Source organism: Schistocerca piceifrons, chromosome 2, assembly GCF_021461385.2.
Source record: "Schistocerca piceifrons isolate TAMUIC-IGC-003096 chromosome 2, iqSchPice1.1, whole genome shotgun sequence".
Taxonomy (NCBI): domain Eukaryota; kingdom Metazoa; phylum Arthropoda; class Insecta; order Orthoptera; family Acrididae; genus Schistocerca; species Schistocerca piceifrons.
This window is the reverse complement of record NC_060139.1, coordinates 173,501,371-173,527,691: the sequence shown is the minus strand read 5'-3', so window position 1 is coordinate 173,527,691 and position 26,321 is coordinate 173,501,371. Positions and strand designations below refer to the sequence as shown.

At 39.0% G+C, this 26,321-nt stretch overlaps 1 protein-coding gene across 1 annotated transcript in view; it reads left to right on the top strand.

Moving 5' to 3' along the window:
* LOC124777378 (E3 ubiquitin-protein ligase RNF169-like) overlaps nucleotides 1–26,321 on the top strand; it is a 103,831-nt gene that overhangs the window by 15,680 nt on the left and 61,830 nt on the right. The window contains exon 4 of the mRNA XM_047252766.1: nucleotides 13,548–13,637. Within this exon, the coding sequence (XP_047108722.1) occupies nucleotides 13,548–13,637 (90 nt within the window). The remainder of the gene's footprint in view (nucleotides 1–13,547; nucleotides 13,638–26,321) is intronic.

The following is a 26,321-nucleotide window of genomic DNA, read 5'->3' as shown; positions in this document are numbered from 1 at the left end:
ACTGGCTTGATAAGCCAATTACACTGTTCAAAAAAAAAAAAAAAAACAACTTTTTTTCTATTTGTGATAAAAAATATTGTGATCCTAGTTGTATGAGTGCTGAATTGAAAACTGTTTTTGGTTTTTTTTCTGTTAGGGATAGTTTATGAGTAATTGCAATTTTATTTCTCTTTTCAGATTCTGATATAGTGCAGCAAACTTGAGGTGAAATTCGTCAAACAAATTCACATTTTTATGATGTTATAAGTTCATCACATTAATGGAGGGTGGGATGTAACATATAACGCAGTAACCTTTGTGTATACACTTTGAATCATTTATTTGACATGAGAAATTACAGAAAATTGACAGACAATGAGCCACTGCCTTGTAATGCACATCACTTTTTTTTCTTGTATTGTGAATCTTTCTTATCTCGAATGATATTCCAGCAATAATCTGCCAACATAGAAGGTACCCACTTCCCTTCATAGCGCCTTTCAATGGTAGAAATGTCTTTATGGAATCTTTCCCCATGTTCATCCGATACGTCACTACAACTCTCTGTGAAGTAGTCCAGATGAGAGTCCATCATATGTACGTTCAAAGACATATTGCACCCCAAATCCTGATATGCTTTGATCATATCCTTCACCATTGCTTTGTAGTTAGTAGCTCTTCTTCTTCCGAGGAAGTTTTCCGACACCATCTTGAAACAGTCCCATGCGGTTTTTTCTTTATCAGTTAAACATGCTTCAAAGTTTGCATCTTTCTGCAGCTCCCTGATTTGTGGGCCCACAAATACACCTTCCTTTATTTTTGCAGCTGAAAGACGGGGGAATTTGGTAGCTGGATATGCAAACCCACAGCCTGTTGGCTCCATGGCCTTCACGAATTGTTTCATCAGGCCAAGATTGATGTGAAGCGGTGGAAGTAGTATGTATTCAGGAGCTACCAGACTTTCACGTTGTACATTCTTTTCGCCAACTTTCCATCTTTGCCTAGGCCATTTTTTTTCACATAGTGAGAATTTCGGTCTCGACTATCCCACTCACAAAGAAAACAGGCATACTTTGTGTAGCCTTGTTGCATTCCCAGTACCATAGCAATTACCTTGAAATCTGCACATATTTTCCATTTGTGTTCATTGTATGTTAATGAATTTAGCATCCTTTGTACGAATTCGTAATTCTCTTTTGTCAAACTAGCGTAAGCTACTGGAACAGAGGATATTTTATTTCCGTTATGGAGCAAAACACCCTTCAGACTTGTTTTCGATGCATCTATGAAAAGTCTCCACTCCTGTGAAATTTAAGTGAAGTTCAGCACTTTCATCAGGCCAGCAACGTCATTGCAAAATTTCAGTGCTTCGTCAGTTGAAAATTAAGAAATAAAGGCATGTTCTCTGTGCCTGAACACACTGATTTTAGTACTTTGGTGCAGTAGATTATACTCTTGTAATCTTGAACCAAGCAGCTGCGCCTTTTGTTTACTTAGTCCTAGAGGAAGTACTAAATCATTTAAATCTGCCTGTGTTAACAAATGTGGCGATGACTCACTTGTGCAGTGATACAAAGAATCATCATCTGTGATTTCTTCAGTACTACTTATTTCACTGTCACTCGGAATTTGACCTCGCGCTCTTGAAGGTACTGGAAGGTTGTCGGAATGCTGCACTGGCATTCTCGCTGAAGGCCTCTTCGACTTTTTGTTTGTAAAACCCTGAATTTTTGTTAGACAGAAATAACAATCAGTAACATGGTCCTTAGGCTCCCTCCACACCATGGGAACAGCAAACAACGCCACATTCTCTTTACCTTACCACCACTGAATTAGTTTGCAGTAACATGTAGCACAACAGAAATGTGGTGCCCATTCTTTATCTTGGTCTCTTACCTCTACTCCAAAGTAATGTTGTATGCTTTCTTTATGACTGAAGAAATTTTCTTCCTATTTCTGGCAAAAGTGAACTTCTCACAGATGTAGCAGAAGTTGTCCGGTTTATATTGACATGGCACTTCTGCAAATTTAAAAATACCACTTTGGTAATACACCTGTATTCAATTAATAGTAGGGAAATAGAGGAACACTGATGTGTAAAAACAAGCAGTCGTTTTACCTTCAGCACCAGGCTCAATCAGTTTACACACAAGAACTAAAAAATTCAACCGTGCTCGGAAATATGACAGACAGTTACTTGTCAGCCAAAACACCCACTCGTTAAGACTGACACAAATTGCGGCTAACACCACTGTTGTAAACTCGATGCACCTGCCCCTAGGAGGCGTGAAGCTTTACTGCCGAGGCAGCGACCGACTGTCGCCGTTCGAGTTAATGGGATGTTTCGGGTGGTCTTAATGACATAAGTGTGGCGGGGGATAACCTAATGATGTCTGATTCTTCCCACCTGTTGTTGCACAAGAAATTATCTTGTTCTATCACTACTGGATGTGGCAATATACCCATATTTCTCTATAACATCTCTGTGTTTGCCATGAATTGTGAATATACATATATATATACATATTACATAAAAAGTATCCCTGACAACGATATTTTGTTTACATATTTGAATTTCCCACGGTAAAATGGTCTAGAAGCACATACTTCAATATCAGAAATAGAACCCATGTTGAACAGTGTTATCGGATAAGAGTAGGGTGAAAACTTTCCACCTCAAATATGACTTGTGGCAAATCAATAACAACTGATGACTGTTTTACTTTATTTGAAGTCATTTATTGGAAAAAATGGTGTAAAATGATTTGTTAATCAAAATGGAATACAGTAATTCATTAAAAAAAGCTGTTAAAGTATATTCACTGACAGGCAGTAACTACATATTTTGAAGGAGTTACAAACTTCTGTGTTAAGATTTTCTGAGGGCTATTGTCATGGCATGCAAAGTTAAGTTACAGTGGGGAAATAGAAACAACAGTATTTTGGAAAGGATAGATTGCTAATCACCATATAGAGGAGACACTGAGTCTTAGACAGCCATAATGCAAAAAGCTCTAGACATTATGTTGAAACTGAAGTGGAAACACACACACATTCACAACAGCCAGAGACAGTGGTTTTGTGTGTGTGTTTTTTGTGTGTTTTGTGCTTTTGTGAATGTGTGTGTGTGTGTGTGTGTGTGTGTGTGTGTGTGTGTGTGTGTGTTTGTGTTTTCTACTCCAGAAGAAGGCCTTTTGGCCGAAAGCTAAAATGTACATCTGTCTTTTCATTGTGCCTATCTGTGACTCACTGTTTCCTCTGTATGGTGGGCAGCAATCTCTCTGTTTCATAATGTTGTTTTTATTCCATCCAGGGCATTAGTGGGGAAATGGAGGTGGCTACCCTAACTACTGTCTGGCACAATTTGAAGAACTTCATTGTAGTGTAAGCACAAGTGAGCTTTGAGTCAGACAGTGTATCTCTCGGCAACTCCTGTTGTGATGACTTGTGGCAGGTGTTGTTGATGGAACCTGAAACAGTGTTTCTTCTGTTGAAGTTACAAGCAAAAAAAACTTTCTTCAAGCACCTGATAGCTGAGAGACACTGCTAAGGGGAGAAAATTTTCAACCCTGACATTTCTTTAAGGTTGTATACAGGTTATGCATAAATCACTTCTTCACTTTTTGTGTTGAAACTCAATTTTTTTTTTCACTTGTGTTGTTAGCATATGGATTTCCAGAATGGTCTCACCCATCCTGAGCAGTTGCTCAGCATTCATTGGAACCCCCAGGGTATTTTCAGCAAGCCTTAAAAACCCCATTTGTAAACAAAGTGATGCATACAACGAAAGAAATGAATTTTGAGTTCTTCCTATCATGCATTTTGTATGTAGTCTATGCAACTCTCTCCACAGAATAGAATCTGAGTTTCAGTCATCAGTTTTTTTGTATCATTTTACATCTGTATGTGATCTGTTAGAGAAAACACTTACTATAATGTTGTGGCCCTCAAACCAAAGCAGTAAGTTGCTTCAAGTGGGGTTTCGCAGCCTCGAGGCAGTTTCTGAATGATAAAACCGTATTAAATATCTGCTGTAGGCTATCATATACTTTATATAAGATGGCCGTGTAGCGTCATACATTATATACAGGGTGTACGTAAAGTCCGGGAACACTTTCAATCATATATTGCACAAGAATCAAACATTTTACAGATGTCATACGTATGTCATTTTGAAGAGGAACCCTGAAAGTTTTTTTCGTGTATTCCACCACAGCGTAGTTTGGTAATTTGTTGACGTTCTGCGCTAATCGCAAACATGGCAAGTTCAGGTGCATAACGAGCTTTCTGTGTGTTGGAGCTTGACAAAAACAAGTGTGCTACAGCTGTTCAAGGGATATTTAGAACCAAGTACGGTAAGAAGCCATCAACAAGGAATGCCATTTACCACTGGCGCAACAAATTCGTTATGACAGGTTGCTTGTGCCTCTCAACGAGAAGCGGACGTCCGAGTGTGAGGGAAGTGAATGTGGAGTGCATACAAAAGGCATTCATAAGGAGTCCAAAGAAATCAGTGCGTTGTGCATCCCATAACTCGTAATGGCTCCAATGACAGTATGTAAGGTCCTGTGACGGAAGCTGTCTACAAAACCATTCAAATTGGAGCTAGTGCAGAAGATCAATGACGATGACAAAGACAGGCGTTTAGCGTTTTGTTCACATTTGCAGTTGAATGAGGATGGCGATGGCATTGTTAATCGCGTAATTTTTAGCAATGAAGCCACTTTTCACACTAATGGGAAAGTGAACATGCATAATTGTTGAATCTGGAGTACAAAGCATCCACACAAATGCATTGAATTTGAGCATGATTCCCCAAAGGCAAATGTTTTTTGTGCCTTGTCACGTCGAAAACTGTATGAACCATTCTTCTTCGCCAAGTGCACTGTCACTGGATATTCCTGCTTGGACATGTTGCAGCAATGGCTGATGCCTCAAATGCAATCAAACTCTCCATTCATCTTTCACTAGGATGGGGGACCACCCTAATTTCATCGTGAAGTTTGTGGATACCTGAACAAGGAGGTGCCGTGTTGACGGATCGGCCATGTTACAGAAGGGGACAGCTGTCTCATGAAATGGCCTCCCCAGTCACCAGATCTCACTTTGACTTTTCTCTGTGGGGACATATTAAAGATCTGGTGTATGTACCGCCTGTACCATGTGATGTAGTAGAGCACCGAGAGAGAATACGGGAAGCGACTGCCACAGTCGACAATGCCATGCTGGGACAGATATGGCAAGAATTCAATTACCATATTGACGTCTGCTGGGTCACTCATGGTTCACATATCGAATTTTTGTAAAAAAAAAAAAAAAACTTTCAGAGTTTATCTTCAAAATGCAATATGTATGACATGTGTACAATGTTTAGTCCTTGTGCAATAAATAATTGAAAGTATTCCCAGACTTTATGTACACCCTGTATTGTGGCCCTTTTCAAATGTAGTATGTAATGTACAAGACCATATTAGAGAGAGAGAGGGGTGGGGGTGGGGGTGGGAGACTGCCTCCCCCCACTCTCTCTCTCTCTCTCTCTCTCTCTCTCTCTCTTTACAGATACACATACATACACAGCTCTCATACTTCACGAAGAAAAGGTGCCTGCGGGTGTGAAGGATAGGAAAAACCTTTACATACAGTGGACACATCTAACAAGCTTACGGCACAAACATATGTTTGTAGCTACTGTACAGCAGTTGGTATGAACATTAGCGATAGAGAGAGTATGACCCTGCCAGAACTGTGGCCTAGTTTACATCATTTTCTAAATGTGTGCATCAATGCTATGCTGATTTCAAATATGATACATGTATCGTCGATGCAATTGCATTTGAAAATGGCCACAGCCTGAAAATGGCCAATAGTTTAGTGTAATTTACATGATCAGTAAAGGTCATCTTGTATATAGAATTTAACAACTTAACAGTGAATGTTTAAAATGATTTTATGAAAACAGTAAGATTTGATACCATTATTTGTATTTATGTGTGGAGGTCCAGAATTTGAAAAAGTAAACCCAAGCCTATTAATCTTTGCCCATAACAAGCAGCACAGTCTAGCATATACAGTCATGACAGTCCTGCTTATTTTCGTTATACTCCATGACAGCGGCACACAAAGCTGACAGCAGGCAACACGTCTGTATACATATCAGATGAGTGTGAATCGTATTGTTTGTATTGATTTGTAACATAGGTTTTTTACAGTGGGGAGCATATTTAGTGCTGTAAAAATTGACGGTAACTAAAAAATGACATCACATATTTTTCTTAACTTCCCATGGGTCCTGGGAGGTATGAAACAGTACATTACAGATCTCTTAACTTAACAATTCTCTTTTGACCTAGAAATATTTATTGAAGAATGTTGTTTTCTTTTAAGAACAAGAAACTGGCTAATGAACAGCAGAAGACCTGGTGTTTTGTAGAAAAATGCTGTATATGTACTTGAGAATGCAAAGTTTAGTTCATTACGCTTCCAATCAAAACAGTGAATGTCGAACATAGGAAACCTGTATGGAATGGAATACCTTCATTATTTAATGTACCAGATAAGCTGTAGCTGAGGGAAAACCACAGAGATGTGATAATAAAACATGAAAAGCAGTAAAATACATGAGACACCAATTCCAATATTGTTGCTACATCTAAGCTACTAGTGGCAAGAATCTTCGGCACATTCACTTTTGAAGCAAAAGTAGTTACATATACAAAATATTCGGTACAATGGAAAGTAGAGTGCACTGTAAGAATGTGTGAATTGTTAGCCACCATAAAAAATTGTTACATATCAAGAGAAGTGCCTGTGATAATAAGAATAGTCAACTACAGGAATATATGCTTATCATGCATGAAGTGTATGTTTATATTTTCATGCTTTCAATGTAGTAAGAGGGGATGACAACAACAACGACAACAACAACAACAACTGATATGAAAGTTAGGAATTAATACCCACCACCTTTTGCACAGTAGAATAATAGAAAGTCTTCTGTAGAATAGGAGCAGTTGTCAAGGATAAACTTTTTCAGTTTGTTTTCAAATTTTACTTCGCTGTCTGTCAGACATTTATATCACTGGGTAAATGATCAAAAATTTTTGGTGCAGAGTTGTGCACCCTTTTTTGTGCTAAAGACAACTGTAACATGCTAGTAATGAAAGTCATTTTTCCTTCTGATGTTTTAATTATGTACATCATTGTTCGTTTTGAACTGTAGTGGATTATTTACAGCAAACTGCTTCATGAGGGAATAAATATACCGTGAAGCAGTAATCAGAATGCCCAACTCCATAAACAGCTATCTACAAGATGATCATGGGTGAGCTCCACATATTATTCTTACAGCACATTTTTGCAACAATGAAGACTTTCATTTTAAAGATGTGCAGCTTGAAACATTATTCCATATGATGTTACTGTATTAAAATGTGTAAATCATGTCAACTCACTGATTTGTGAACTAAGTTGTTTTAAGAGTTCCAAAATGTGTTTTTTTTCCAGTTTAAATTCTCATCATTATGAACACACAAGAATTTGGAAGTTTCCAATCTATGTATTATTTCCTCTCCATATGTTACACTTATCATTGGTGTAGTACACTGAGATATTTAGAACTGAATGTGCTGTGTCTTTTTAAAATTGAGGGTAAGACCATTCTCAGAAGACCAATCAATAATATTTTTAACAATATTATTTACCATTTCTTCTGTTTCTATATGTATGCTTGTGCCTTGAGGAACCCCATACATGATTTCTCTCTGGTCAAAATTACATCCGTGGGCAGTATTGGCTGAATTACTTAGTACAACTTTCTGCTTTTTTGGATAGGTATGCCAATATCCATTATGTTAGATGGTGGTAAGCAAGCAAATGAAATAGGTCTTTCCTAAATACCTGAGGGAGATCATTAATTCAAATTTCCAGTTCTGTGGCAAGCAATACAGCTTCAGAGAAGGATATCAGTGCTACAACCAATTTTTAGCAACATTCAAGATTTTACAGAGGCATTAATCATATATCACTAGTTGGTACTGTTTTAATAGATCTTGCAAACATATTTAACATTGTGTCTCATTATAAATTAATTTGGAAATAACAATATTTGCTATTTACAGCAGGGTTATGCTCTTCATTTGAGGATTTCTGAAAAGACAAACCCAAACACTTAGAGTAGGAAACAAATTTTGAGATGAGATGAAATCATGGTAATGTCAGGGGCCATTGCTCTTCCTCACTTAGCTCAAAATTCTATATGGTCCTAAAGGCAAACTTTTTACAACATTGCTTCATTCGCTTACATGCTGTCTTAGAGGGAACACTGTTTTGAAGCTACTTCTTGTTGAATCAATGTAGAGTTGCCACTTGTTCATAATGTAGTGAAAATTTCTAACAGTCCACACTATTATGAAAAAAATGGGGTGAATATTTATTTCCTGTACTGTACCATAAAAAATGGTTAACATTGGTCAGTAGGTTCTCTTCATTTATATTAGAGGAATGGTACTGTTAAATATTGAGGAAGAGCCACAAGTTGAGCAAGTTGTTCAGTTTTGATTATGTGGAAGTTTGACATTTTCAAATCTTTATTAGCATTCAGACTTCAGAAATGTTGCCAAGCATTACCAGATGGGACTGAGACAAGGTACAGATACAACTGGGCAGTGAGATTAGGGCATCTAGCTGTTGGGATATTTGCAAAATAGACATTAAAATGATAAGATGAAAAGGTACCATCTTATGTTGAAATTGTTCTTATAAAATACTTGATATGTTACTGGGTTAAGGACTTACTTTAGAGAAACAGTTTCATTTCTTCATAAGAATGCCAGACATTCTTTACAGAATCCTTAGTAAATCACGGTTTGGATTTCAAGAGTGTTACTCAATTGAGAATGCGATTTACACATTCACACACCAAATATTACAACCACTAAATAACAAAATAGCACCAGTTGGTATTTTCTATGACTTATCTATAGCAGTTGACTATTTGAATCATGTCTCCTGGACAAACTGAGGGTTGGAATTGATGATAACAAACCAATGTATAATGTCGTACTTAAGAGACTGCAGGAAGTTATGCTTAATATTTCAACCAATGTAAGCAGGGGATATTCTTCTGGCTGGAGAGAAATTAATTTCCATAAGACTCAATTTTCAGTCCAGTATTAGTCCTCGTATATGTAAACGATCTTCTGTCGAATGTACAACAAGCAGAATTAGTTCCTTTTGTGGATGACAGTAGTATTATCATCAGTTCAAACACACATACTGCAACAGAATAAATGTTAGATAATTGTCTTAAAATTATTGTTGAGTGGTTTTCTGCAACTGATCTTATTCTCAATTTCAGAAAGCCACAACCTATTCAGGTTTGCATATCTAAAGGTACTATGCCAATGACAATTGTTGCACATGGAAGAAAATAACTAGAATGGAAACATCAAAAATTTTAGGTGTCCATATTGATGAGAATTTAAAGTTTAAAACATACATTTTGGAACTCTTAAAACAATTTAGTCCAGCCAGATTTGCACTTAGATTCATTGTCTTGGGCAGAGACAAATCAGGAAGCTGACATATTTTGCGTATTTTCACTCAATAATGTTGTGTGGAATAATGCTGTGGGATAACTCAACTTCAAGGAGGAAGATGTTCATTGGTCAAAAATGTGCTGTAAGTATAATATGTTGTGCTTACCCACAATTGTTTCGTACGCATCTGTTTAAGGAGTTAGGCATTTCGGCTCCACAGTATATTTATTCCATCATGAAGATTGTTGTAAATAATCCACTGAAGTTCAGAAGGAAACCTTTCAGTACATTAAGCAATTTGACATTTCTTCAGAATATCTTTTGCTAATGTCAGATTGTGGAAATTGTAGGCCTTTCCTAGACAGACTAAATGCCCATTTAACGATGGCCATTGAGTCATGGCACATCAAAAGATTTGACAATGCATTTCATATGTTGGCTTTCACTCTGGCCATCATGTCATGGCACCATCAGGGTTTTTCAGGAACTAAGTTTTGACAGCTGTCATCATTGTCCATTGTTGATCATGTGACCCCTAGCTAATTTTCTCCCAATACACATTTATGGCCTCATCCTCCATTGTGTTTTCATTATGTGGTGATTTTTGTGGCTGATATCAGTTGATATTCGTTCTTTATTGTTTTTTGTTGGTTGTTATAGATTGAAAACAGTTGAGGACTTGATGTAATGTGATGTGATGAACAGTTGTGAATACACCTTGACATGAAGGTGCCATTACGACCAGTGGGAACTGGCCTTAACAATTGTTGATGTGTGCAAGGGAGGAGCAAGAGGGAGCACTTGCCACTTGCGGGGAAATTGACATTTTCTTGAGCAGAGCTGCATTTTTGTGCTGACCTAAACTCAATGCAGATTCAAACAGCAGAACAGTGCTGAAACAGATCCCCCAATATCTCTTTTGTTAATTTATTTCACTCACTATTGTTAGCCACAGACCCAGCACATAGATACTATTCAATTTTACATGGCAAATTGTATGCCATAGGTGTGTTTGTTTCACTTGCAGGAAAGTATGCAACTTCATCAATCATCTGAAACATAAAAGGTGTTTTCTGAAATGTTAATACACTATTTTTGTTAATTTCATAATCCGTAGTTTGCACAACAGTGTTGCTTCTGTATCTAAGCTTTAATTTTCCTAAGCTTTCAGAATAATTCATCATTTAAAACATGCTGTAAATTTTAGACCTATAAATGGGCTTGAGACAACAATTTTGACAAAAGATGCCATTTTATTACATACCCCATGTCATCAGAGTATAAGAATAGTGTTGTGTACAACTTCATACACAATGGTAAGGGGAGGTGGGCTTACAGAGTGATGTGGCAACTATTGTTGTGCAAAAGCTAGATAGGAGCATAAATGATTCATGAACAAGTTAACTTGTACTTCCCCAAGTGTATGAAGACTCATTACAAATAGTGGACCAAGAAATACAGCACAGCTCATACAATAGCATCAAGGAGGCGGCTCTGTGTACTAAAGCACGACTAGGCGGTGTGTGCGCAGCATCATGTAGCAAAGAGGCTCCAGGCACAAATGGGGCATGTCGCTGACACCAGCCATCCTATATTGCATGGCAGAGGGCACTCATGGTACGGAGCCACTGGAGACATGGCTCAGTGGGCATGCTCCATTGGGTCCGCCGTATGCCACACAACTGCTCTCAGCATTTGACATAAATTTGCAATTCCATTGCCAACTTTGATGGCTGTATGGTGATATCAGTATTTGGTACTACAAGTAACATTTGTGCACTCTAAGAAGACTTGGTGAGATCTGTGATGGGAGTAGCTGCATTGATTGAAGTTAAATGCCAGTTAAAGCTATTAAATCCTTTCTGGTTGTGCAACCAGCTTTAAGCAGCTATTTTTAATGAAGCTAACATGTCAGTAAATGAGACCAACATCAATTAAACACAATATTTTACCAATGGTTAATGCATTATATCAGTTCTCTCGTGGCTGTGTATGTAGATGCACTAAACAGTTTGCCTGATTGTTCACATTAACAGTGATCAGAAATCAATTATTACTGGTTGAAGCCATTTTATTTCTATTGATTCAATTGGTAATCCAATCAGTCACCTAGCTGGCATTCTTCTTAGAGTGTTCATATGATATGTGCACAGCAACAACAGACAGAGAAACATACAGCATGTACGGCATACATTATATTCCATAGTGTGATTTAGTGATCAATAGCATGTGGAATTGATTGTCACAACAATCATAGTCAGCTTTACACAGTCGATGAAAGTAATTCTGGACGTAGGCATGACACAAAAGAGTGGCTTTTTCCTTGCCTTTCTTTGTTGCACAGTACAGCGGTAAGTTCAAAACCGTGGAAAGGTGTGCCTCATAATCAAGTGCCTTTTCTGACTAATTTCAACTAAGATGATGGTGTTCTTTGACCATAAATTGAATCTTCTGATAGTTAAAATTATCTTTTTTACATTTCCGCTTTTATCTAATGAATGCATGATGTACGGTGTCCTTGGAGCAGTTTGACCCTTGGGAAAAGGAAGAGAAGAGAAGGGGAGGGAAGGGGAGGGGAACTGAACTGTCAATTCTCTCAGACATAATAAGTTTTCTGGCTCTCCTACAAAAATTATTTCTTGTGACATGACATATATCCAAATTCACAGACTCAGTTATATAAAAAGTGGCAGTTTCTTCTCCCCATCTCCTCTGTTAGGTAAAGTGCTGCGGACACCCATGGTAACAGTGAACACTATAGAGTTCACAAAACTTTTTGAGTAACTTCAGTTGTAGATGATTCATTTTTTGTAAGAGTTCTTTTAGTGGAATTCATTGTGGTATCCAGTTATTTAGATGCTTAACTTACGTGGTGATTCCACATTTATAGATCCCTTTCTAAAGCAAGTAAAGATCTGACATTTGTGTCTGACTCCGATGACTTCCTACCTAGTTAAGTCGAACAGTAGATGATACTCCTGTGTATTTTGAAAATGAGTTTCTATTCCTTACACCAAGTGCTGATTATTTCTCGATTGTTTCAGTTTTACTAATGTTATTATATATAGCTGTAACAATACTGCCTTACTTCAATGTGCTATACTCACACATTTAATTTTGAAAGTGTCTTGGTAGATTCTGCTTTTGTTAGGAAATCCACTATTAACAACTAGTCTGTAATGTCTAAACATATATTTTTTTTGTTAAGTTGTAATATGAGCTGTATCAAGACATTCTTGAAGTCAAGAATGATGTCAAATTGGGTGCCACTGTATGCATCCTCCTGAATCACATGAATGAAATGAGCAAGCTGAGTTTCCTGTGATTGCTGCTCATACAGTCAGTGCTGGTTAATCAGAATTGTCAATATAAGTCTGTAGTTTCTCATGTGTATCTCGTGCTTCTTTAACAAATATAACTTGAGCACTCTGAAAGTCACCTGGATGCACGGTTACTCCAACAGCACTTGGTAAAGACTGCTGGAAAGGAGGCCTCTACTTCAACAAAATAATATATATGTTTCATTATTAACCAAGGTTAAATTCTAGAAATAATAACATTCTGACTGAATATATATTTCTTTATTAGAGTGTCTGACTTGGGCTTTGTGCTGCCATTAGTTTTCATAATTTTTATCGTAATTGGTATCTCCAAAATAATAAATTCAAGTGTGTGGGTGTGACCAGTTTTTATGCAGCAAGTAGATATTCATTTTATAAATTTAGCATATGAGGTATTTATCTTCACAATTTCACATTGTCCATGTAACAGGATTCTTTCTTGTCAAAGCTTAAGAATATATCCACTATAACTTTATGCTTGCCTTTGAAACACTATGATTGAAAAAGAAAACTTTGTCCCATTGCTTTAACTACTTACCTGTAGAATAAAGAAAGAAAGACTAATGTCAGTGTCTTATTTCATAGGAAATGGTTTTTTGTCTGTGGTTTGATGAGGAAGTTATTGTTATAAGGTAATGCAATCAGTCATGTTAAAGACAGACTATCAATACATTTTTTTGTTAATTTATAGGAAGAAATATTGGAAATGGAGCGACGAAAAAGACAGCAGGCTGCAGAAGATGAAAAAATAGCAAGGCAGCTACAGGAACAAATGATGGTGGTTAGTAGTAGTTCATATTGCTTGGATTTTGAAATAAAGTATATTCTCCAGGTTATAGTACATGTTTGAAACTTGTTTACGAGAAGATATATTTTTCTTTCTCAGCTTCTCCCCCGGTGTTATATAAACTGGTATCATTAACAATGGTCCCTGAATGAATAAATAAATGCTCTCTCTCTCTCTCTCTCTCTCTCTCTCTCTCTCTCTCTCTCTCTCTCTCTCTCTCCGCCCACATATAGACACAAAGTAGGACTTACAATACTCTCTAATGTTAAGCCTTTTAGGATATCCCGCTAGCTAAAGACAGTGGAGACCCTCTGGAATACAAAGACGATAGTTGGGAGAAATATCACTACTACTACTACTACTACTACTACTACTACTACTACTGAAAAGACAAAATATTATGAATGAAACAATGCACAACACTGGTGTAATATTCTACAATATGAATTATTTTACAAACTGGTTTTCATGTGTTACACCATTGTTGGTTGTGAAGACAAGAATATGAGGCTCTAAATTTTATGGCATCAAATATTTTAAACTGGTGCATCTGTGGAGTATCTCATTTGGTTTCAAAAGATGAAAGTTATTAAGGTTCGAATTAAGGTTAAAACTAGAAGAATTATTTCAGCAAAATTTGGTATAAAAATACGTTGTTGTTGTTTTCGTACTGGTAGTCTTCAGTGCAGAGACTGGTTTGATGCAGCTCTCCATGCTACTCTATCCTGTGCAATTCTTCATCTCCAAGTAGCTTCTGCAACCTACATCCTTCTGAACCTGCTTAGTGTGTTCATCTCTTGGTCTCCCTCTACGATTTTTATCCTCCACGCTGCCCTCCAGTACTAAATTGGTGATCCCTTGATGCCTCAGAACATGTCCTACCAAATGATCCCTTCTTACAGTCAAATTGTGCAATAAATTCCTCTTCTACCCAATTCTATTCAGTACCTCCTCATTGGTTACGTGATCTACCCATCTAATCTTTAGCATTCTTCTGTATCACCACATTTCAAAAGCTTCTATTCTCTTCTTGTCTAAACTATTTATCGTCCATGTTTCACTTCCATACAGGGTTACACTCCATAGAGATACTTTCAGAAAAGACTTCCTGACACTTAAATCTATACTCAATGTTAACAAACTTCTCTTCTTCAGAAACGCTTTCCTTGCCATAGCCAGTCTACGTTTTATATCCTCTCTATTTTGCTTCCTGAATAGCAAAACTCATCTACTATTTTAAGTGTCTCATTTCCTAATCTAATTCCCTCAGCATCACCTGATTTAATTTGACTACATTCCATTATCCTCGTTTTGCTTTTGTTGATGTTCATCTTATATCCTCCTTTCAAGACAGTGTCCATTCCGTTCAACTGTTCTTCCAAGTCCTTTGCTGTCTCTGACAGAATTACAATGTCATCAGCAAACCTCAAAGTTTTTATTTCTTCTCCATGCATTTAATTCCTACTCCGAATTTTTCTTTTGTTTCCTTTACTGCTTTGCTCAATATACAGATTGAATAACATCGGGGATCAGCTACAACCCTGTCTTACTCCCTTCCCAACCACTGCCTCCCTTTCATGCCCCTTGACTCTTATAACTGCCATCTGGTTTCTGTACAAATTGTAAATAGCCTTTCGCTCCCTGTATTTTACGCCTGCCACCTTTAGAATTTGAAAGAGAGTATTCCAGTCAACATTGTCAAAAGCTTTCTCTGGGTCTACAAATGCTAGAAATGTAGGTTTACCATTCCTTAATCTATCTTCTAAGATAAGTTGTAAGGTCAATATTGCCACACGTGTTCCAACATTTCCAAACTGGTCTTCCCCGAGGTCAGCTTCTACCAGTTTTATGTAAAATATGTACCTTACATAAAATGTAATACATTAAATAATGAACTACATGGCAAAATACAACAGTTGTTCTGGGATGAAAAATAAGTTTAATGATATGAAAAAAAACTTTTGACATATTCAAAGGTTTTGACAGAACAAGGTAATCTTGTCCTTAACAGATCCACTATTACAAATGGGTAAAATATTACAAGCGAACTAAACAGGTAAGTGTAGGTCAATATTGCCCTGCAAAACTGCCCTACATAGAATCTTCCCCAGTTGAAAGTGGTTTTGTATAGTTCACGCTTTTCCAAAGCTGAAGCGCTGTCTTTACCATTGAGCAAAAAGTGTCCTTTAGTATTGTGCACGTAAAAATAATGTTTTAAAGTCCCTGGATTTAAGCTTTCTGGCTACATACAGAGAGACTTTTCCTAAATATGGAACTGTTCACAATTTACAAGGGAAGCCAGATCAAAATGAGACAGGTGGGGAAATTAGGGAAACTGTATTTTTAATTTCAGAAGTAATTGCCATAACTGTTAATTCATTTACCTACTGTGAAACCCTGATGATTAGTGCATTCATGGAAAAATGTTTGGGGTCACCTGTGGAACCATGATTGTACCAATAAGTGCAAATTTTTGTTCAAAGCAAATTGACAGTCACGAATACCTTTCTTCAGGCCTCCAAAAGTACAGAAATCCTCCATTCAGTCCTGAACTCTTACCATGCGATATCCATATTTTTTGGGGCCCTGAAGGAAGACACTAGTGGCCATCAATTTGCTTTGAACAAAGAGGTGGACACCTGGGTACAATTGTGGTTCTGTAGGCAGCTGCAAACATTTTACCATGAATGCTTTAACTATCTTGTATCACAGTGGAATAAATGTATTAACAGCTATGGCGATTACTTTTGAAATAATAATCAGTTTACTTAATTTATTTTCATCTGTGTAATTTTCATTTGATGGTCCCTTATATTAAATTCTTGAGGTGGGTGGTCGAGCACAGGGTAAAGAAGAGAGGAGACAGTTTTTTATTTTTTATTTTTTTTAAATTTATTTATTTTCTTAATGGGGTACATCAAAGCAGGAGAGTAGCCATTGCCTGATGCTATGTGTTTGGTTGTTTTCAGTTCACTTTGGAAGTTGTCTGGGTAGTTGGCAACGTATCAGGTGAATGAAAGGCAGCACAAGGTCACTACTGGATGTTGAGAATTGGCATCTATTACAAAGTCAGTGGTGGAAGGCTTCCTGTAGATCTTAACATGTGAATGTGGTCTCTAATATCTATGGTTAGCTCTAAATAACTTATGAAGTTACCCCAAAAATCCATTGTGAATTTGATATTGTTCTGGTTAGAATATAGCTCCTTGAAGAATGTCTGAAGTTGTCTGGTATTACTCATCCATAAGCACAACACATAATCAGCATACCTGTGATGTTCGCCTCCTTTATTTCTTCATTGATAGTCCTCAGTGTTGATGTACTGCGTTATACTGGCTGAAAAATAGGAGGTGGAAGTTCAACACTGACTACTGTAAATGATGTAGCCGACAGTTGCACAGCTGCGTTTCACAGTTCTACTTTCACTGTTCACCACCCCCACCCCCAACCCCCCATATTACACAGTTGTTATGTGGCAAGTTCACTATTGGTAAATGATAAGCCTCATTAATAGCTTGCAGGCAAACATCAGCGTACTGCTACAATAGTTTGCTGTTGAACATCTATGAACAGTAAATACCTAACCACACAGCTCAGTTCTTGCAGAATAATAAGGTACGTGTAACACACTATTTCTCAGATAAATTGAACAGATAACTTCCCTTTATATATACTCACAAAAATAGGTACTGAAACTGTTATATCCTAGGCAGTAATGCCAACCGAGCCCGCTGCCAAAAGGTTGGCAGCATCAAAGTCCGGACGCCATAAGCAGCGCCAGCGAGACAGCAAATCGCCGCAAGTCTGCGCGCGCCACCGCTGGCTTCTGGCTTCTTAAGCGCTGGAGTCGCGAGCGCTAGGACAGTTCTGTATTCGCCGCTCAGTTGTATACTCGCCACCGAATTGTGTACTTGCTAGTCAGTTGTGTGTTCATCGCAGCAGAGTTGTTGTTTGTCGTCAGCCGACGCTGACCTAGCCGCTCCGACTTGAACTAGACAGATTTCCGTAGACACGGAGTTCACGACCTTGTTTCTGTATCTTCGTGAATAAAGATAAGTACCGACTTTTATTTAATCTGAGTGTTTGGGCTTTCATCTTTCTGTTCACTGTTCCAGCGGACCGGTCGGCCCGCTATTAAAAGTGTGGCGGTGACTTCGTAAGCCGTTTCTACAGCCAAGTGTTTGTCGCTACGAACACCGCCACAAAAGAAACTATACATTGTTGGGTGTTTAAATAAGTTACAGAAATTACAAGTAACAGAATACATCAAAAATTTCCTCCTTTTTTAGTTTCTTCTGCCACCGAGGTTATGCCGAATTATTTGTTTAAATAATGAACTTAACAGATACAGTTATACAAACAATACTTTGACATACCTGGTAATTATTTTGGAATTAATTAAGGGCTGGCTCTGCTTATATGTTTTCGAATGGAGCCAAATAAATACTTTAAGAATCCTAGTAGTTCTTCTTCCAAATATTTATAATTAGTACAGAATTTATATTTGTTCATAAGTCAACAATAGCATTTAAAGTCACGAAACAATTACTGATTTCACCCTATAACAAAAGTATTAACAAGGAAGTCAAAATAAATTAAGAAATTGATTACATACACAAAACTAAGCACAAAATTAGATCTGGTGTTATATTTCTTAGGACCGAGGGCCAACCTTTCTCTTTTATGAAAATGGAGATGATACTAATGTATGTTAATGGTAATTAGTCAAAAATGAATAAATGAACGTAAGGAGACAGATGGCAAAACAAGAGAGGAAGTAAAGAGATCCCAGCTTGCTTCGTCACATACCTAAACCGGCATCTAACCGCAGTATGTCTACATCTACATCTACATTTATACTCCGCAAGCCACCCAACGGTGTGAGGCGGAGGGCACTTTACGTGCCACTGTCATTACCTCCCTTTCCTGTTCCAGTCGCGTATGGTTCGCGGGAAGAACGACTGTCTGAAAGCCTCCGTGCACGCTCTAATCTCTCTAATTTTACATTCGTGATCTCCTCGGGAGGTATAAGTAGGGGGAAGCAATATATTCGATACCTCATCCAGAAACCCACCCTCTCGAAACCTGGCGAGCAAGCTACACCGCGATGCAGAGCGCCTCTCTTGCAGAGTCTGCCACTTGAGTTTGTTAAACATCTCCGTAACGCTATCACAGTTACCAAATAACCATGTGACAAAACGCGCCGCTCTTCTTTTGATCTTCTCTATCTCCTCCGTCAACCCGATCTGGTACGGATCCCACACTGATGAGCAATACTCAAGTATAGGTCGAGCGAGTGTTTTGTAAGCCACCTCCTTTGTTGATGGACTACATTTTCTAAGGACTCTCCCAATGAATCTCAACCTGGTACCCGCCTTACCAACAATTAATTTTATATGATCGTTCCACTTCAAATCATTCGGCACGCATACTCCCAGATATTTTACAGAAGTAACTGCTACCAGTGTTTGTTCCGCTGTCATATAATCATACAATAAAGGATCCTTCTTTCTCTGTATTCGCAATACATTACATTTGTCTATGTTAAGGGTCAGTTGCCACTCCCTGCACCAAGTGCCTATCCGCTGCAGATCTTCCTGCATTTCGCTACAATTTTCTAATGCTGCAACTTCTCTGTATACTACAGCATCATCCACGAAAAGCCGCATGGGACTTCCGACACTATCTACTAGGTCATTTATATATATTGTGAAAAGCAATGGTCCCATAACACTCCCCTGTGGCACGCCAGAGGTTACTTTAACGTCTGTAGACATCTCTCCATTGATAACAACATGCTGTGTTCTGTTTGCCAAAAACTCTTCAATCCAACCACACAGCTGGTCTGATATTCCGTAGGCTCCTACTTTGTTTATCAGGCGACAGTGCGGAACTGTATCGAACGCCTTCCGGAAGTCAAGAAAAACGGCATCTACCTGGGAGCCTGTATCTAATATTTTCTGGGTCTCATGAACAAATAAAGCGAGTTGGGTCTCACACGATCGCTGTTTCCGGAATCCATGTTGATTCCTACATAGTAGATTCTGGGTTTCCAAAAACGACATGATACTCGAGCAAAAAACATGTTCTAAAATTCTACAACAGATCGACGTCAGCGATATTGGTCTATAGTTTTGCGCATCTGCTCGACGACCCTTCTTGAAGACTGGGACTACCTGTGCTCTTTTCCAATCATTTGGAACCTTCCGTTCCTCTAGAGACTTGCGGTACACGGCTGTTAGAAGGGGGGCAAGTTCTTTCGCGTACTCTGTGTAGAATCGAATTGGTATCCTGTCAGGTCCAGTGGACTTTCCTCTGAGTGATTCCAGTTGCTTTTCTATTCCCTGGACACTTATTTCGATGTCAGCCATTTTTTCGTTTGTGCGAGGATTTAGAGAAGGAACTGCAGTGCGGTCTTCCTCTGTGAAACAGCTTTGGAAAAAGGTGTTTAGTATTTCAGCTTTACGCGTGTCATCCTCTGTTTCAATGCCATCATCATCCCGGAGTGTCTGGATATGCTGTTTCGAGCCACTTACTGATTTAACCTAAGACCAGAACTTCCTAGGACTTTCTGTCAAGTCGGTACATAGAATTTTACTTTCGAATTCACTGAACGTTTCACGCGTAGCCCTCCTTACGCTAACTTTGACATCGTTTAGCTTCTGTTTGTCTGAGAGGTTTTGGCTGCGTTTAAACTTGGAGTGAAGCTCTCTTTGCTTTCGCAGTAGTTTCCTAACTTCGTTGTTGTACCACGGCGGGTTTTTTCCGTCCCTCACAGTTTTACTCGGCACGTACCTGTCTAAAACGCATTTTACGATTGCCTTGAACTTTTTCCATAAACACTCAACATTGTCAGTATTGGAACAGAAATTTTCGTTTTGATCTGTTAGGTAGTCTGAACTCTGCCTTCTATTACTCTTGCTAAACAGATAAACCTTCCTCCCTTTTTTTATATTCCTACTAACTTCCATATTCAGGGATGCTGCAACGGCCTTATGATCACTGATTCCCTGTTCTGTACATACAGAGTCGAAAAGTTCGGGTCTGTTTGTTATCAGTAGGTCCAAGATGTTATCTCCATGAGACGGTTCTCTGTTTAATTGCTCGAGGTAATTTTCGGATAGTGCACTCAGTATAATGTCACTCGATGCTCTGTCCCTACCACCCGTCCTAAACATCTGAGTGTCCCAGTCTATATCTGGTAAATTGAAATCTCCACCTAAGACTATAACATGCTGAGAAAATTTATGTGAAATGTATTCCAAATTTTCTCTCAGTTGTTCTGCCACTAATGCTGCTGAGTCGGGAGGTCGGTAAAAGGAGCCAATTATTAACCTAGCTTGGTTGTTGAGTGTAACCTCCACCCATAATAATTCACAGGAACTATCCACTTCTATTTCACTACAGGATAAACTACTACAAACAGCGATGAACACTCCACCACCGGTTGCATGCAATCTATCCTTTCTAAACACCGTCTGTACCTATGTAAAAATTTCGGCAGAATTTATCTCTGGCTTCAACCAGCTTTCTGTACCTATAACGATTTCGGCTTCGGTGCTTTCTATCAGCGCTTGAAGTTCCAGTACATTACCAACGCAGCTTCGACAGTTTACAATTACAATACCGATTGCTGCTTGGTCCCCGCATGTCCTGACTTTGCCCTGCACCCGTTGAGGCTGTTGCCGTTTCTGTACTTGCCCAAGGCCATCTAACCTAAAAAACCGCCCAGCCCACGCCACACAACCCCTGCTACCCGTGTAGCCGCTTGTTGCGTGTAGTAGACTCCTGACCTAGCCAGCGGAACCCGAAACCCCACCACCCTATGGCGCAAGTCGAGGAATCTGCAGCCCACACGGTCGCAGAACCGTCTCAGCCTCTGATTCAGACCCTCCACTCGGCTCTGTACCAAAGGTCCGCAGTCAGTCCTGTCGACGATGCTACAGATGGTGAGCTCTGCTTTCATCCCACTAGTGAGACTGGCAGTCTTCACCAAATCAGATAGCCGCCGGAAGCCAGAGAGGATTTCCTCGGATCCATAGCGACACACATCATTGGTGCTGACATGAGCGACCACCTGCAGATGGGTGCACCCTGTACCCTTCATGGCATCCGGAAGGACCCTTCCCACATCTGGAATGACTCCCCCCGGTATGCACATGGAGTGCACATTGGTTTTCTTCCCCTCTCTTGCTGCCGTATCCTTAAGGGGCCCCATTACGCGCCTGACGCCTGAGGGGCAACCTCTGGAACAGGACAAGCAGCCATGTCAGGCCGAAGATCAGTATCAGCCTGAGACAGAGCCTGAAACCGGTTCGTCAGACAAACTGGAGAGGCCTTCCGTTCAGCCCTCCGGAATGTCTTTCGCCCCCTGCCACACCTTGAGACGACCTCCCACTCTACCACAGGTGAGGGATCAGCCTCAATGCGGGCAGTATCCCGGGCAACCACAGTCGTAGTCCGATCGGGGGATGCGTGGGACGAGCTGGCCGTCCCCGACAAACCCCCATCCGGAACCCCACAGTGATGCCCATTGGCAACAGCCTCAAGCTGTGTGACCGAAGCCAACACTGCCTGAAGCTGGGAGCGAAGGGATGCCAACTCAGCCTGCATCCGAACACAGCAGTTGCAGTCCCTATCCATGCTAAAAACTGTTGTGCAAAGAACATCTGAACTAATCTACACAGAGCGCAAACAAATCGACACAAAATTTAAACGGTTATTAAAATACAAGATTGCCTAGTAAATGCAGTAATGCTGCTACTTGCGCACTGCTGACACACTGCTCAGCTGCGGAAGGAGACTACGCGATTTTACATTCAGGTACTAAAACGCGATGCTACAACTCTCAAATACTATAATACGCCCGAAATTTATGAACTAAACAATGCAAGTACCAAAAACACGCAAAGAAATTAAGAATTAAACTATGTAACAAATGAGTGAGCTAGGAGTATACGACTTGCAGGGGTGAGTAGTGGATTAGATGGTGGTATCTGGTGAACAAAGGTAGCCTTTCTGGGAGATGATGTGAAGCAAGTGAAATTAATTCACAGGCAACTACAATGATTGAATAACTTACCCCCTGAACAGGAAATGCGGGCTAGTGAGACTACTTGCAGAAGTGTTTAATGTCCTGTTAGTTTGCTGACAGTGACCATGTCTTGCAAGGGCTAAGTAACTATAGGAGCACATGCTCCACACCCCCCTTCCTTTTCTCCTCCGCCCCCCCCCCCCCCCCAAAAAAAAAAAAAAACCACACACACACACACACACACACACACACACACACACACAGAGGAATCACTTCATAAAAGGCTGAACCCAAATGTAAATGATGCAGTATGCCAGAAGGGAGATTAATGATGGTACAGCTCATCGCATGGGACCTACTCACAAGTCAACGGGCCAAGAAAGGTTGCATTACTCAACTGAGAGCTGAGAAAAAGTGAGAGTTAACAACAGTATGTTTGTGGTTTTGTAGCCTCACTGTATGAATTTTTCCGTTGAGTAGGTCCCACACCACCTGGCTCCAGATACTAACTCAAGTGGGACTGACATGAAAAGAACCACCCTGACTCTTACTTAGTATCCATCACAGTTGGCAAGATGTGGCCACATAGTTCTGAAGGCAGTGGAGGTGCATTATGTTTGGTAGCCTTGACGCCAGGCTGTCAGGACTGTATAGTATTCCTCCGCCCTTTTTACTGCCATGACGGTTTTGGAGCATATTTGCAGCTCTTATTTTCAACATTAAGGTTTATTTGATTGAATTAACTAACAGTGTTGCACTTCATATGACAATAGTAGAGGTGGTAGGAGTTTAATGAGGTGATAAGCTGCTCCAGCAATTTACATTTGTCATACAGGGTGATTCACGAAGGTATATAGGTGCGCAAATGTTTAGTTACGGAGTTATGGCTAATAAAAGCTCTTGCCCGAAATTTAGCAACTTCGCTAATATGAAGTCATCGCAAAACTGTACAAGGTTAAAGCAAAGCACGAATTCCATTTATTTTGTTGTTATTTATCTGGTGAATCTAATAGAACATGTTCCAGACGTGTATTTGCTGTAGTTTTCCATTTATGGCAAATTGTCACTGGAAATTGTGTTGCACTGTTGCATGTGGGTTTGCTTCAGACCATAAGTGCTCATTATGTAAATTGTTTATACTGTCTTAAGTAAACTGTGCCTCATCAGTAAATAAAATGTATTTTTATAACTGCCGATTAGTATTTAACCAGTTGCACAGCTCCAAGCAAAGGGCAGGATCTCCCGGATGTAAATGACACACTTACCTTAGGGGGGGGGGGGGGGGGGGGGGGAGGAAAAAAGGACGGGTATACACTCGCGCGCACACACACACACACACACACACACACACACACACACACACACATCCATCCACACATATACAGACACAAGCAGACGTATTTAAATACGTCTGCTTGTGTCTGTATATGTGTGGATGGATATGTGTGTGTGTGTGTGTGTGTGTGTGTGTGTGTGTGTGTGTGCGAGTGTATACCTGTCCTTTTTTCCTTTTTTTCCCCCCCTGAGGTAAGTCTTTCCGCTCCCGGGATTGGAATGACTCCTTACCCTCTCCCTTAAAACCCACATCCTTTCATCTTTCCCTCTCCTTCCCTCTTTCCTGATGAGGCAACAGTTTGTTGCGAAAGCTTGAATTTTGTGTGTATGTTTGTGTGTCTGTCGACCTGCCAGCACTTTCATTTGGTAAGTCACATTATATATAATTTTTTTTTTTCTGTTGCGCCAATGAAAGATGGCTAGCAAGTTCACATCACCATGTTATGGAAGTGGACATCCATTAATGGTTATTCCTTTCTGGTCTGTCAGGCCGGAAACTGAAGATTATGCTTTGTGGATTAATCTTTAATGTTACTTGGTTTGATTACTAAGCTTGCACATAGTGAAACAACTGGGACTGGGCACTGAAATTCCTTGGAGAGGAAAGACTCCGAGAGACTATTGATACTCATAAAAATGATATGCACTTGAAATGAGTAATGGCGGGGCAAGAGAATTTCCCTTCCATTGTGCAAAATGTAATGTGCAGCTCAAGAATGTTAAAGTTCACCATTTCCTCTGTTATTTCTACACTGCCTCATCCCTTAACTTGAGTACTCCAGTAAGTCAAATCCAATCCAATTCAGATCACTTTGTAAATTACCCCTCCTACTCACATTCTCCTTTTTTCCTTTATTTCTGTTACTGTGGTTTCCGCTGTTGTGTTAAAAAATTACTTTGAATAACTGCAGTTGTTTCACTCCAGGATAAGATTATCTTGGTCTATCAAACCCTTGCAATATGCCACCAAAGTGTACTATGTGTTGTTCAATTCATTTTTTTTCTCAGAACAATTGTTGTATTTTTCCATGTAGTTCATTATTTAATGTTTCACATTTTATCCAAGCTACGTATTTTTTACATTGAGTTTTACTGAAATAATTCTTCTAGTTTTAGCCCTAAATCAAACCTTAATAACTTTCATCTTTGAAAACCAAATGAGATACTCTGCAGATGCACTAGTTTAAAATCTTTGATCCAGAAAATTTCTCTGGCAAACACATTTATCTTTTTGCCTGATAATGAGATAAAAGCCAAAAACTGGTTTTGAGAATAATAAATGTTGTAGAATATCACACCAGTGTCCTGTGGTGTTATAAAATATTATTTATGTAAATATCTTATCAAGAACCAATGAAACAGTCAATTAATGTGATTTAAATAAATATTAGGAGATTTGTATCGGGCTACATCATGGTAGAACAAATGAAAGTGTAGCTGTGATGAAGAATAAACATATTGTATCAGGCCATTGTCATACCTCTCAAGTATGTTTGTCTTGCTCAGCCTTCTACTTTTCTTGCCAGTTCAGGTTTATATATGGCTTATTCTTCTCAACATTAATAACTTTTTTAAAAAATAAAATTGCAGCCAAATAACCATATACTCTGTGGGAACTTTGTCATCGAGAATTGTAGTGCTAATCTTAATATGAATCCTCAGATCTAATGGGACAGAAATAATTGGTGTGTTGAACAACAACTTGGGAAGCTCAGCAACAGTGTCATAAATTTCTCCCTCTTTCTGCCTTGTTTGCTTTGATTGATTTTAAGTAATAGCCTTTTGTGGAATCTCATCATTCAGATTCCTCTTTCCTTTTATATTTTAGCAACAGCAGGCTCAGTTTTTCTTGTTTTCTTGAAAAGTAAACATATGATTTTGGTAAGGTGCATTCCTCTGTAGTAACCCCGGGTAATAGCTTTAATCTGTGTGAATGAAGTAAACTAGTTCAGCAGATCCATTATTAATGTGGATTGTTTGTGCTTTCAAACTATGAAGTGCAGACCACAATTCAATGCAACAAAAGTGAAATTAGTTTGCATTTGCATTTGGTTAATTACATGACATGCACTTCGTTATCTTCGCAACAAATTCCTGTGTGTGGCGGAATTTTTTTGACAACTTATTGCCCAGATAGTATGGATTACAGCAGATGTTATTGAGCTTATAGAAAATAGAAGATTATACAAAAACGCAACTGATGGACAATGAAAAGCTGAATACAGAAGATGATGGAATTTAGTCAATAGAGAATCTAGGAAAAAGAAAAGAAAATTTTCTTGAGGAAATGTGCAGGGAAGTGAAAGAAA